The following is a 14,465-nucleotide window of genomic DNA, read 5'->3' as shown; positions in this document are numbered from 1 at the left end:
AGAGCGAAGTTTCCGGAACGGGCCCCGAGGATAGTGCACTTCATGACAACCTAGCGCTCCGCATAGGATGTGTTGTGTGTGACTCGTGTCCTGTGTGTTTTCAGTTTTGGGTTCTTTCGCCTCAGTTTTGCGCGTGTCGTGTCTTGACTTCTGTTTTTTTCGGGGTATTGCGTGTTGCATGTTGTGTACTTTCGTGTTTTCTTGCGTTATTTTGCCATCCACCGAGTTTGCTTTTCTGTGCCTTAGGCTTATGATTTGCGTACTCTTTGTGGATGTTTCTGGACACGTTCGTTTGGTCGTAGACCGGTTCCTTAGACCGGTAGATATAGGTGTCGTGCGCCTTATTTAGGCCGGTATCCAGTGCGGGGAAGGTTTTGCCTTGACTCCGGTTCCCTTTTGCCTTCCCCTCGTTAGCCTGGTACCGATTTCGTTCAGGGAATCGGAGCGGCGCACGACTTAGCATAGTTTGTACTTTGGTCGCATCGAGGCCGATGCTTGAGCTAAGCAGGGGGGCATGTTAGGTTTTCTTGTTAGTCGTTAAGTCGTTAACTTTACTCGTGGACGATCATTTGAGATATGGATAATGTACGACCTTTCGGCGCCGCCTAGGCTCTGGTTGACTATTTAAGTCGTTGTTGTTGTTTAGTTTGTTATGTCATCATTGTTACATCTTGTAGGTTGTTAGCTGGCTTAAGTCGCTCGGCCCTCTTTGTAATCATCGTGGCATCCCAACGAGAAACGGAGCCTATGCCCTTTCAAATAAAACCCTGAATAAAACCATTCCTGACCAAGCAAATAAAATAGTAGTACGGATCTGTACGGATTTGGTAATAAACCTCTTGCGGGTCAATCAATCGAAAATGGATACGCAGCAGAGCTTAACAATTTATCCTATTCGTTACCTACCAGGTAACAGGCGACCATTCATGTCAACAGACAACAAAAAATTTAACAACTTTTGATGTAACCACGTTCAGGCCATGCATAGATCCAGACACCAATCGCAGCTAGGAAACTAAGTTGGGATGGAGCAGCGAGCTATGCACCTTAGGGGGCCGCTCGTGGCTAACTTCCTGCGGTAGACCATACGTATTCGCGCCCACGCAAGATCCGAAGCAGCCGGCATGGCTGCGGGTAAATATGCATGTAATATTCTGCCCGCCGAATCCGGGGGCCGGCGGCATCGTAACATCGCAGGCGCAGCAGTCTTCATTTCGGCGCAGCTTAGTGAGCGCCCTTTCCTAAGCAGATTTAATGCATGTGATTGCATCCGCTATGCATTTGCCTGGGCCTGACTCTTCCGTTCCCCACTTGTACGTAGCCACACGTGTCAAAAAGTTAACCACTTGCTTATTAAAATAGGTCCACTCTATGCGGAAATGTCCGTATCTGCGAGAAGCGAGGTTATGATGCCTCCACTGGGCCGTTTGCTAAAACTACTTTTCAAAACTTCTCGCCCGAGCCCTCGCCTTTTTCAAATCTTCTTTTATGAAGTCCTGTAAGACATCTCGGAAGGAAATTCCTGCAATACTTTTGATTTCTCTCGCGGCTGGTCCGTATTTACTTCTACTCCTCTTGGCCGATCGCCGGCCGGCTCGTAGACTCCAGTCGGAATGGACCAAATGCCCACACCACTCCCGTTATTTAATCTTCTTAATGCCTCCAAGCTGTTCTGCAGCAGCCTCTGCAGGGCGCGTCCCGGCGCTCAGATGCCGACATGCAATGGAACGAGGTGCATCAGCACTGGTTAAAGGCTCAAAACTAACTTGACTCAAATGTACCGTATCAAATCGAATATCTTAACGGCAGACAAGAATTACAAACAGCCTGCAGTTTCTACACGCTAAATTTGGTTTCGACTTTCGGGCCAGTCAGTGGAACGGCCGCTTGTTAAGTTCTTTCTAGTCCGCCAATAGCTTTAAAGTGCCTTAACAAGCCGCGCCCCAGTGGAGCCAGCCTTTTAATGGCGGGGTTTTGTTAAAATGAACGAATTAAGCTAACAGTTGTCGTTGTCAGTTAGCCGCCATGCATGACGGCCTTTCATCGGAAAGATATTCCCCTTCACCAAGGATCTTGCTAGGTGTAGCTGTGTGGCTCCCGTATGCAATGTCCCGTATGAAATGCCTCTGTTCAAAGCTACAGAAGTCACAGCACGCCTTGCCAAATAAAAACACCTGTTTTGGTAATCGGCCCTAGACTTTTCAGACTTTTCAATTAGGCTCTAAGACGTGTGAGTGAAACGCCACCGTTTCAGCCGGCATAGCGCAGCATCGCAGAGTAATCGAGCAGATCTCCCCTTCTCAAACCATTTTCAAGTAGTGAAAGATGGTACTCTATCTGATAGGACTCGGACTTTTCAACGAGCAGGACATTACGCTGAGGTAAGTGCGCTTGTTTGATGTCCAACAGTGACGGTCCAGTAGATAACGGAGGTCCAGTGGTTATTAACAGTTCAGCTTTGGTATTTGTATATTCATCCAAAGTGATCATGGGGCGGAATTTTTTGTTACTTGCGAGCAGCAAAGGAGGCATCTCCGCATCTTCCTGCTCGAATTCTAATGCTGAAGGGGACTAGAGGCTGTTCGCCGGTGTTCAAGGGTCTATCTTGAGGCATATACTTCAATTCTACTATGCGGCAAGGAGAAGCTGGTGGGTTGTGGGAGCTTGTGTACGACTTGTTGCAATAGGACCAATGACAGGTAGTACGAATAGTAGGAGATTTCCTCGTGGGGCGCCTAGACGACTGTTTGTATTGAAGCAAGGAAGCTATGCACTCACGTCAGCGGTCCTCTGGTCCAGCTACATGCAGTTCCCGGAACTGTACCTACAGCAGCCTTGTCTTCTGTAGGGTCCTCCTTGCCGCCGCGCGACCAGTCACAAACCACCCCCCAATCTGCGACACTGTCATAGAACTGCGTAATAGAGGTGGAGTACATCGCTTGACTGCACATGGCTGCTTTGCGGGTGACAGTTAGAGCGTGTACGAAGACGTCCAACCCGCACCCTGGCAGCACTCGTTCCACGCATATGCGTAAAGATCCGTACAGGACCGTTGTCTATTTGGCAGCATGGCTGTCTGGCAACTGGCACCCCTGCATCAGTTTGCTCGGCGGGCGAGTTTCCAGTCGTTTTTTCCCCATTACGGATCCATTACCCGCCGACCACCTCCAGGAGGCTTTGTACGGCAAGGACGTCATCATTGCAGATCGTGAGATGGTCGAGTCGGTGAGTCTATCGGCAGGTGGTTTCGGAGCTAATGGTTGGGACCACGTACGTTATCCGCTGGCCTACATATATACAGACCATCCGTACTTCTCCCACCGATTCCCATCCTGGACACCTCCCATTTCCCTGGTTGACTTCCCATGCATCCGTGCTCAAAACATTGCGCCTCCGTCCTGCAGCTTCAAGGAACCGAGCTTCGTATAGCAGGAATGTCAAAGTTAATGCACATTTGGCTGGGTGCCTTCCATGACCCACTCCCATTCGTTCTCCATCCATCCATCTATACCGTTAATGCCATAAAATTCGTCGATGCGCCGATAAGGGCCTTTTGCATGGCCTTGGTTCCGGTGTCGCAGTGATGCCCCCTGTGCCGTTACCTCCGATGGCAGCTGTCGGCCCATCCAGGGATGACTGGGTACATATTGGTGGTGTGGTAGCGCCAGTATATGACTCCTATCGGTAGCATGCATGGCTGACTGCACACATCATCACCTCGCTCCCAACATACCGCACACACGGCTTCATGCCCTAATGCACATTCCCGCAGTAGACTAAGGCATCCGCCTATCGCAATGCCTCCACATCACGCCGTCATCACGCACACTGCCACCTAGGTACCCACCCACGAGTCTTCATCACTTCTGTATCCCTCGGCCGTCTTCCTCGGCCGACTCGCTGCATGTTGTCCACGCTCACTGGGTGCCTCCTCCGTGTCGTACCCCCGTGCGGGCGTGTCCGGCCCCGATCTGACTGCTTTCAGAGAGCCGAGGAGATCCTGGATGGAGCCGACGCACAAGATGTGGCGTTTTGCGTTGTGGGAGACCCGTTCGGGTGCGAGGCTTGGGGGAAAGGGACGGAACGGAACAGTATGTGCGGAAGAAAAAGCACATCAGCAAATACGATAAAGAGCAGCATACTGAACCCGGAAGGTTCCAGGATTGATCTCAACAAAGAGTGGTGGAATGCTGGTGGTGGTGGTGGTGGTGGTGATCGGTGCTGAGCCCGAAAAAGTCACTGACTTCGCAGAAATTGGCGCACATGGGCGATGAGAAGGATATGCAGGTGCCCCGAAACATCGGCGGAAGGTAATCGGGACTGCCAGCAGTCTAGTGGCCCCGTAGTAGCTGTCGTACAACACGGCACACACATCATCTTTAGTCACGTGCTAGGGCGCTCTGGCAGCATCTTGAGACGCCTTTTCAGCGGCCACGGGTGAAGCCTCTTCACGCCCCACTTGAACAAGGGGGGGACTGCCCATCAATTATCTGGGGCGCCAAGCGTCGACTGATTTCCCGGGAGCCATTGGCGGGTGGCCAATAATAATGCGCTTGTTTGATGCCTGGATATCGCGGCTGCCCTGCGTGCCGTGCCCTGCCCTGCGTGCTCTGTCGTCCATCCGACATGTCAGGGCCACCACCCACACCGACTTGCAGCTCCGGGCGAGGGAAAGAGGCATCCCGGTGCGTGTGGTGCACAACGCCTCCGTCATGAACGCTGTGGGTGCATGCGGCCTATCCCTGTACCGCTTCGGCGAGGTGAGTGAGTGTCGATTCCCACTTGCCCCTCTTGTGTTGCTCTGGGATATGCAGGGGGGTGGGGCTGCGTGACTGCAGTAGGTGTATGGGTGCTGGGGATCCACTCGGAGCCTCATGTGAAGGCATCTGCCGTCCTCATCAAATCCGTTGCTTTTGGTTCGTTGCTAATCAGTGTTCAGTTTTAGGTTGATGGTTGGGGCGGTACATGCGGCACTCGGGATGGGTTGTAGGCTCTGTGGGTCCGGCAATAGTGAGCTGGGTAGGTGGTGTATTCTGCGGGGTGGTAGGATTGCTTCCTTGGCCTTGGTCTAGGACGATGATCGTAACTGGTGCTAACACGGCTGGCTGGTACGAGAGGAGGTCAGCGGATATAGTTATGATTACATCCGCCCTCGTACTCACTCGCAACGCGGCTCGCCCTGCCTGGCAAGCAACCCAAATGATGCGCAGAAGTCTTTATGCAAACCCGCGTGCCTGCAGAAAATTGAACACCCGTCCAGAATGGATGCAGGTTGTTGTTTCTTGTGCATTTTGATGTCTGTAAAGAAGGAATCTGGGACACTGATCTAAACCCATATCAAGCATTGACAGCCTAGCCAATGACGGATGGAGGCACAGTAATGAACATGAACATCCTCTGAACCACGTGCTCCTGGCTCCAGGCTGTCTCCATCGTGTTCTTCACGGATACTTGGCGGCCTGATTCTTTCTACGACAAAATCTTGGCCAACAGAAGGTGCGGCGCCCTCCCCCTGCGCATGGGCTTCCACTACTGGTAGCGATCAATAATTAGTTACGGGTCGTACTAACGGCAATTGCGCGAGTCGCGATCGGCTTTCGGGCAGTAGGCCACCAGGGGCCTCAGTCACCAAGGACAGTCTGCGCCGCTTCTGCTGCGTGCTGGAACGCAGGGAACGCAGTGTCTGTAATGATTAGCACTACCCGGGGGCGTGTGGGAAGGGAACGCAGTGTCTGTAATGATTAGCACTACCCGGGGGCTGTCACCTTCTTGGGTATGTAGTAGCTGTCGTACAGTACGGCACAATGCACCGCCAGAAATGCGGGCTAAAGCGTACGGCGAGCATCATGGTACATGTCTTTTCTGCGGCCAGATTTTACAGGCCGTCACGCTTAAGGAGAACAATACCATCTATTTCCCTAATTATCATGGCCTGTGCCGTGCTGCCCTGGCCAGCCTTTTCCTGCCTGTCAAGGCAAGCCCTGCCAATCTCTGACTCACTCCTTGATTCCTTGAGACGATGACGGCGTTTTGTGGTTTCGGCGCCTTCCGTGCTGCCACTGCCCTGCTGCACATGCAGGCTTGGGTTGCACACGCTTTGCCTTCTGGACATTAAGGTACGGACGGCGATGTGCATGTGTATATGTGTGTATGTGTGAGAAGGCCGTGAGAAGAAAACCAGCACCGCGGCAATAAATGCCGGTGTGATGGAGCAGCAGATAGAGGTATTGTCCGCGACTGACAGCCAAATAGAGGCGCCAGCTGTATCATATCAACATTCAAATGGGTGCCGGCGTCATTTTAGTGGCGATGCCGGATGGCTGTGTCGTGAAGGCCATGGTTGGCGGTCATTGCTAGCTGGGGACGGCACGGCATTCCTGTAAACGTTAGCTTAACTGCTAACAACGAGCGGGAGGAAGTCAGCGCGAAGCGGGGCAGGATTCGGAGCCCCTGCATGTGAAGGGGCAGCTGCCTGCCCGGGGCCGCATTCCGTCAAAGGAGGAGTTGCTCTCAGCGCATTCCGCGGCGGTCTGCGCGGTCTCGGGTGCCAGGCAGCCCGGGCCAAGCTGCCTCAATGACCAGAAATTTAAAAAGCCGGGAACACAATGCTCAGAGCACTAGTAATGGAACCAACAATGAAGGCGCGGTCCGGCTAGACTTGACGGTCTCGCAGGTGCGAGATGGACGTTGGAAAACGCCATGCTGTACGGCTTCCGTGCATGACCAAGACCGAGAGGCTATATCCCATGCGTTTTGATGAGATGCATCTGCACCTAAGCGACAGTAAGATCTACCTGGCTTACAGTTTCATCCGTCCCACAACCAAACCGCCATCCCAGCAGTAGTTGTTGTACCCGCTAATGATCGCAGCATCCTTAAGCTCTTATCCATAGAACTAAGTATTTCATATCCGATCACCCTGCATATCCCATCCATCCCAAGATTCCTGCACTGCATCAGCTCACCGCATACATTACTTATCCCGCAGGTCAAGGAGCCTGACTTGGCCGCACTTGCCCGTGGCCGTGTGGTGTACGAGCCGCCCCGCTACATGACCATCAACACGGTGGGTGTATGCGTACGTATGTATAGATATGTACATCGCGCGGATATGCATCATCATCATCATCGTGTATGTGAGAAGGGATTGTAAGGCATGTGTACGTCCGCATGTATGTCTGGGCGAGACCTCCCTATCATTATTCCATCAGGGCCGAACCCCGAAGGGGGGGAAGATGGGTAATAATCTGTTGGTGGTGGTGACGGTGGTGGTGGTGTTCTGCTCCACGTTCCTAAGCACCGCGGAGGGGACATGTTGAAGGTGGGAGTTATGGGCAGAAGACAATTAAGTGAGCTGTGATGGACGTCGCCAGATCCACCAGCTGCTTCCGGTCCTTGCATGGCTTTCACTCCGTGACTACAGGCTATCCAGCAGCTGTTGGAGGTGGAGGAGCGGAGGAAAGAAGGCGCCTTCAGCAACTCCTCGCTTGGCGTTGGGATCGCCAGGCTGCAGGTGCGGCATGACTTCTTGGCCTGGCAACCTTTGTTGAATACAACATCCTTGGCCGGCAGCAGGCTATGTGGCTGAGAGGCCGAGCTGTCGACGCGCGGTGTATGGCTGCTAGATAGGAGTTATGGATGGCATCCCCGGATGATGAAAGTGAACAGGAACTGCCTGGGGGGTGTTCAGCTGGTGGATGTGGGACAAATATGTGTGTGTGCAAGTTCCTTTCGGCCCCGCTCCCAGGGTGCTAGGCCACTACATGCCAGGGAACACAGGGCTGCGCTGCGCAGCTTGCACCAGCCTTACAGGCAAAGCGCTGTGTGTGGGGAGATGGTAAGGCCCAGCAACTAACCCCTATCTGATCCTGATTTCAAGGACGCCACACCCAGGTGGTTGTAGTTGTAGTACTACCGTGGTTACATAAATGTAAGTGATGGTGACCTGTGCCACCTGCTCCCGACTCTCCGCCTGCTAGGACACACACCTTCGGGACAGCGACAGAGACACCGGGTTGGGGACACGACAGGCTGAGCTCATATACGGTTTCAGGGTGTGCGCTCGTTGTTCCGGTTTACTATTGCGGTGATTTTCAGTCCAAAAGGCTGTACTTTTCCTGTGCCCGATTTTTTCCTGCCATTATCGTTACCGCAGGCAGATGACCAACAAATTGTGGCTGGGACATTGGAGCAGCTGCTGGAGGTGAGCGGTCGGTTTGGGTGTGAGTGTGGGGTTACTTATTGCCGTATTAACGAATGCGGGTGCGGCTTAAGTGCTTCGGCATGCTGGATTTACGCATCCTGAAAGTACTAGCCAAGGGGCATCTTCTCTGGCTAGAATGAACGACACAACACCGGGGCAGGGTTGTCGGGAGTGGGGACTACGGGTTCAGGATTACGTTACGTTTGCTATGTAATTTGTAATGTTACAGAGTGGGAGGCTTCTGGGCCGCTTTATCACATTGTCAGTTCTACGATTTTATCACCTTATAGCACCGTCCACCACGTTTGCTATGTGTGGCCTGGGCTCCAGCTTGCCTTGAGTGCCCCTGGGAGCTACCTCCGGCAGCATAGCAGGACACATGGGCAATACCCTACGGCCGCCGCCACACGCAGGTGGACTTTGGCGCACCTCTGCATTGCCTGGTGCTGGCCGGGGACCTGCATGTGACGGAGAGGGAGATGCTGGAGTTTTACATGATGGGAACTACTGACGGCTGCGGCTGCGGCAATGCAAGCGGCACGCAGCAAGAGAGCTAGAGGGGGCCACCAAGCCCAAGAGGCGCGAGGGGATGAGTGCACGGTTGATTAGGGTTAAGAGGGTGAAAGCTTGTTATCACTGTAGGTGCTCCGTATCGCTCATGAAGCCAAGGGTGGGTGCCTCACGATTAGTGAGCTCCTATCGGGGCCTATCTGCCCGTAAACATTTGCAGGGAGGGCTGGTAGCTGTGCGGATTGGCTATACACCACGCATAGCAACATGTGTGAATGTTCCAATGGGATGCTGATGTTCTAGCTGACGCCGAGGTTGCATCGGCACGGCTAATCTCACCTGAAACTGTGTATACGGGCACGGTAGTTTAGAAAGTCGACCATTACACATGGCATAAGTGTATTTACCGGAGCCTTAGAAGAAAGATCACATATATATCACAGGGACATATATGTGTGCAGGGAAGACGGTAAATAGATAGACAAGTAGGCAACCCAGAAGCCCACCAAACAAGGGCGGAACAGGCGAGTCCCCCCGACTTTCAGCAGGGTTCTCAGCTGCCATGAACATTCGAGACCGCCATTACATGTCGGAGACCAAGCAAACCCGTCACCAGCCCCAAAGCGGTGCTGAGTGATGCTGATCTGCTGATCCAAGTGTTGATGATCTGCTCATTGATGCACTACTAGCAACACTGTCCCCGCTCGCGTTCGCCATGAACACCACCAGGGCTTCAACTGTAGCACCAAAGAAGGTGGTCCGGCACGGTAGACAAGCGGCTCGTGTTTGAAGTAGCTCAAGTCAGCAAGACACACGTCCAAACTTTACCTCGCATAGCAAGCTGCTGCCGCGCCAGTCCTAACTCGGCTGTCGATCGTCGTTGTTACAGCGGAAATCTTCAGGACGGGCGCCCCATTATGTCGGTGCTTTTTCATTCACACCCCAATTTCGGCTCAACGGCACCGCAGACGGAGGTATGCATGAGCTTTATTGTGAGGCTTGGAAGTTCGATTTTGCATAAGAGGTCCAGAAGGGGACAACATACTTCCTGGAAACTGGGTAAAGTCTATGGCTGCGCCGCAGTAACACCACGTCGCCCTGCTCCATGTACGGACAAACATACGTTCGGGCTCGCACACACGCATGCACGCACTACCCCTTCCCGTCCCACCCACAACCTGCTCGTTCCTACGGTAGTAGACCCCGCGGGCTCCCGTCCACAGTCAGGCACGGCAGCCTCGCCGCCCTAACCAGTTGTAACAAGTTCCGCCATAAGGCCCCACTCGAGATATGAAATCTATTGTCGTCCGCATTTTCGCACGCTATGTGCTGCAAGCCTAGCAAGACTACAAGAGACCAGATATATCGGGCCGAGGGCGCTTGCATCCAAAGAACTGCAGCCCTCCTCTTAAGTGCAGTCCCTCCAGCTAGCTACCCACACGCAGCTCTGGGAAGAGGGAGAACCATAACTGGAACCTCTGAAGGTATTCACACACACTCGGCCCTCAGATGATTAGCTCAGATCACGTGGACATCAATCGAATTCTTGTCATGCGGCCTAGAGCAGCCGGACAATTAACCAAGCTGAAAATCAAGGAGTCGCGGCTGCATCAAGGCAGGTGACATGTACCACTTGCGCATATTACACTGCATTCTCACAAACATCAAGGGCCTTGACAACCACACGGACGTAACCCCATGCGCCGCACCATCCCCCTCTTTCCCTCTCCGTCCTCCTCACAGGTTCCCTCACTCCTCCTCCCTCTCCGTACCAACCCAGTCCGTACCTAACATGTCATCGCCGCGAATGCAGAAACTACTATTACTTCACCCCCCTCCACCATCACCTGCACCGGCCGCTGCACTCCTAACCATCACGGTCACCATCTCATCGACATACAACACGATTGTAATCCCACACCTGCCCACACCTCACCTTACCTTTAAGAACCCCCGGGCCCCCAACCACACATAGACACACACCAGGTCAGCCTAGCGGCCACTCGAACACAACACAACAGAACACAGCACAACAGGAGGTCGCTCAAAGCTCCGTTCGGTCGCTTGCATGGTGGCTTTCATGCCGTTGGTCCGCTGCCTCCCAGCTCATATCCAACCCCTCCTCCTCCTGTCCGTGCCCTGCTGGCTCCCCGACAGCAGGTGGCTGTGGCGGCGGCAGGGCACTGCCCGGCGGTCCCGCCTCCTCCCGCGCCTCTAACATGCTCTACAAAAGGGAGGGAGGGAAATAGAGGAGAGAGATATTTCACCACGTGTGTACACGTACATGCTGGGCTCCGCCCCCTTCATCCCATCCGCGCTGCGCACTGCCTCCAGCGGCCCCCCAGGCCTTGCCTCGCAGTCGACGAATTCCCTATCCTCATGTCCCCCCGTTCACTGCCTGCCGTCCTCTCCCTCCCTCCCCTCTGCCCTCCCCTCTGCCCACCTGCACCATCCGCGTCACCTCCTCCTGCTGCCTGTCCAGCTCCTCCCACAGCGGCCCAATGATGCGGCGGGCTGCGGTCAGCTTGGGCTCCTTGGTCTTGGGGTTATTGCACAAGTCGATGGTCTTTGCCTGAAGCGCCGGAAAAGAAAGCGGGCCCCGGTAAGGGGGGAAAAGTTAAGGCACACACACGTACATACATACAGTGCGCAACCAGATCCAGGCCACACCAACATAATAGACTCTGGGTAGGTTAGGGGGAGTGGTGGCAGTGGGGATGGAAGGATGAAGGGGTGCATGTGGGGGTGAGGAGGGGGAGGGGGTTATGGGGAGTGAGGACAGGAATCCATTGCTGAATACCAAAAGGACGAGACCCAGATCCAGCAGGTCCCCGTGATGTGGGTGGAGTGGGTGGCCCACGCGTACATACATACATACATACGCACGAGCGAATCATCATCTCCACCCGGTCCCGGTCGCCTTGTCCATGCCACTTGTGAGATCTGCTACGACCACTTTAATAACCAGTGGGTAAGGCAGGATGAGCGGAGACCTGCTACCCCCCGTTACCACCGCGGCCCTGGTGCCGCCCCCACCACCCCACCTTGGCTTTGGTTACGTTACCACACCAGCTCTCACACCACAACCACTCCTGGAGTTCAGCGAAACAAGAGGAGGGTGCGTATATTATGTACGTGTTACACGAAAATGGGAGTTGCATGATGAGTTACAAGACCATGCCTCATGTGCGTGTGAGCGAGAGGAGGGGTGTGGGGTTAAGCCGGCTTCCTGTAAATGAAGGGGGCTCAAGGGGCTGCGGATGAGGGGGGTTAAGACGAACCACTGGCGAATGAAGCACATACGAAAGAGAGGCGGATAGTCCAGGAGAAGAAGATACATGGATGAAGGGAACAACAGGAGATCGCACGAGAGCGATGGAAACACCACCACATTCGCCACCAGTGTGACGCCTTACCGCATCCAAAACCCACCTCACACATCCCCATCACATCTCGGTTTCGGAAACCCGCGCCAAAGTCCCCCACCCACACCACACCACACCACACCTGCGGCAATGAGAAGATCCGGATGCTGTGTTGCGCGTAGTTCGGCAGGTCTTGATCCAAATTTGCCAGGCTGTTGGGGTCCTTGCTGAGCTGGTCGTACAGCACCCGGAGCTGATCACCTGGAGGGGGGAGCGGGGGGGAGTGAGAGAGGCAGAAAGAGGGTTGTTGGCGAGGCCAGATGTGAGGGTAATGCAACTCCTGTTTAGTGATGTCAACGGTTTCAGGTTTCAGGGCGAGGTCCAGAGGTGTAGGTGGGCTATGTATGCGCGTGCATGTGCGTGAGGCGCTCGGCTGCCCGGAGGAAGGAGGTGCTGAGAGCGCAAGGACGGAGCACGGTGAAGACTTAAATGGACGGAAAGCCGCAGATGGGAAGGTTGGTTTAGTAAGCCTATCAAAAAAGGCGTATCAAAGCTACCCATTGACACCCAGCACGCCCAAATACGCACCAAGGGCGGCTTCCCTTCTGATCTCGCTTAGCCAGCCGGGGACGACAATACCCCCTTTCCTTGGCCCCGGGGTTCGTGCCAAGGTGCCTTTACTCCACCCCCAATGCATGCACATGCACACACGTACCATACACACGTCACACAACCCTCCGCACCCACCCACAGCTGCCGCCCCACCTGCGGCTATTTGTCGGAACCTCTTGAGGTCCACCAGGTACAGAGCGGAGATGTGGTAGGGCTTGCCCTGGGGGAACATATGGGAACCAGCGGCACATTGGGGAGGGGGGAAGAGAAGGGACAGGAGGGGGGGAAAGACGGCGGGGGATATGATCTTGGGGGATCTACTTAGCTCGGACTACAGACATCCAGATGCAGAAGTCCAGAAATTTCTCGTTGAAGGAAGGGCCGGGGGAATGGTCCTATGAATGGCCCGGGAATGGAACAGATGAGCAGATAACGCCGGATGTGACAGTGGTGGTGGTGGTGGTGGTGGTGATGGCAGTGGGTATGTTCGACGCGGGGCTCGCCGATGCAGCCTCAGAACTCGTCCTGAAGCCTCGGCAAAACACAAAGACGCAAACACACGCGTGGTTGGCCATTGTTCGGTCACGGCCTTTGCCTCCAGTTCCACATCCTGCATTGCTTCCCCATCACTCGGGCTTCCCCATTATGTTGCACCCTAACGAAACCCTCCCCCGTCCTCACCCCGCTGCCACCTCCCCCTTCCCCGTCATAGGCTCCCCCCCTTCCTCAATCCAACCCACGTGCCCCCACACCTGCAGGTGGTCCCGCCAGAATCCGCCCTTCCAGAAGCGGTATTCGTCCATCTCCTTGTTGTTGTCACAGAAGGGCGTGTAGGCGTAAGGGGCGCCCTGCACGCGCGTGTACGTGTACGATGTGTGTTTTGTGATACACTGGGCCGTATGCGTGTGCGTGAGAAACGTGTACATGCCAAGAGCGTGTGTCCGTGTTGGTGCGTGCCCTGATAAGAAGCATCTTCCATTACATGCACGTGCATGTACGTGCTGTCCTCAAAAATGGTCAATACAGGTGACAGGAGCACAAGGGCGGGGGGAGGTGGGCGGGCCCGGGCTCCCTGTACACAGACAGACACCTTCAACTATTGCGCAAGGAGGGAGGACTGAGCGGGCGGTGGATGAATACCCCATGTGCATGTGACGTGTGAACGCATTTATGTACGTTTGGAGCGGCATCCAACCGGAAGATCAATCGCTCTACGACATATGCGGTAAACGTATACCCGTACGTTGCCGTAGACCGCCACGTACCTTGATATCCTTGTGGTACAGCTCCGCCAGATCTGCGTGTACAACCTGCACGGCCCGCAGCCAGTCCGCCGTACAAATGTATAGTCAATCAGTCAATCAGTCAGTGAGTCAGCACGGGGCTTCGCTCATCTGCACAGCTCACCAGCTCACCAGCTCACCCTAAACGGCGCCCGCTCCTGCCCACCCTCGGATCCCCTCCTGTCTTCCACCACACTCTCAACCGCCGGCTTTGTGAGGTACGGCCTTCCTTGCTTGACATCATCACATCGCGTACTTGCATCCTTACATGTTAGGACACATTGGCGCTCATACTGCTCATAACTAAGGCAGTACAGAGCCCCCTTACATGCCCCAAAAGGAACTGCCAGATGTGCAACGGAACATGCGACCCATTGGACAATTGGAACCCAATCAACAACCATCAACAGCAGAAGTATCACAAGGGCATTTCCTGCCCGCCCCCCACCCCCCCGCGCCCCCTTGCGCCGTGGTGGTTCGTCCCCACGGCCC

General features: G+C 54.5%; 2 protein-coding genes across 2 annotated transcripts in view; one reads left to right on the top strand and one right to left on the bottom strand.

Annotated features, from left to right (window-relative positions):
- Positions 1–2,325: 2,325 nt before the first annotated feature.
- Positions 2,326–9,465, top strand: VOLCADRAFT_109194 (uncharacterized protein; the record flags this gene model as incomplete). The annotated part of the gene is made up of 11 exons (XM_002953165.1): positions 2,326–2,381; positions 2,568–2,649; positions 3,172–3,225; positions 3,986–4,056; positions 4,634–4,760; positions 5,423–5,496; positions 6,080–6,116; positions 6,989–7,066; positions 7,424–7,513; positions 8,156–8,203; positions 8,617–9,465. The coding sequence occupies 11 exons, from the start codon at positions 2,326–2,328 to the stop codon at positions 8,758–8,760; spliced, it is 861 nt and encodes a 286-aa protein (XP_002953211.1). The 3' UTR covers positions 8,761–9,465.
- A 1,292-nt stretch (positions 9,466–10,757) lies between these two features.
- Positions 10,758–14,465, bottom strand: part of VOLCADRAFT_105823 (uncharacterized protein) — a gene marked incomplete at both ends in the record, with an annotated part of 28,446 nt that continues 24,738 nt past the window's right edge. The window contains 7 exons of the mRNA XM_002953090.1: positions 10,758–10,937; positions 11,157–11,285; positions 11,758–11,805; positions 12,146–12,339; positions 12,844–12,910; positions 13,443–13,538; positions 13,956–14,000. Coding sequence (XP_002953136.1) covers positions 10,758–10,937; positions 11,157–11,285; positions 11,758–11,805; positions 12,146–12,339; positions 12,844–12,910; positions 13,443–13,538; positions 13,956–14,000 — 759 coding nt within the window. The remainder of the gene's footprint in view (positions 10,938–11,156; positions 11,286–11,757; positions 11,806–12,145; positions 12,340–12,843; positions 12,911–13,442; positions 13,539–13,955; positions 14,001–14,465) is intronic.

The sequence above is a fragment of the Volvox carteri genome, assembly GCF_000143455.1.
Source record: "Volvox carteri f. nagariensis unplaced genomic scaffold VOLCAscaffold_34, whole genome shotgun sequence".
Taxonomy (NCBI): Eukaryota; Viridiplantae; Chlorophyta; class Chlorophyceae; order Chlamydomonadales; family Volvocaceae; genus Volvox; species Volvox carteri.
Note: the sequence above shows the minus strand (reverse complement) of the source record. Positions and strands in the feature narration are given on the sequence as shown.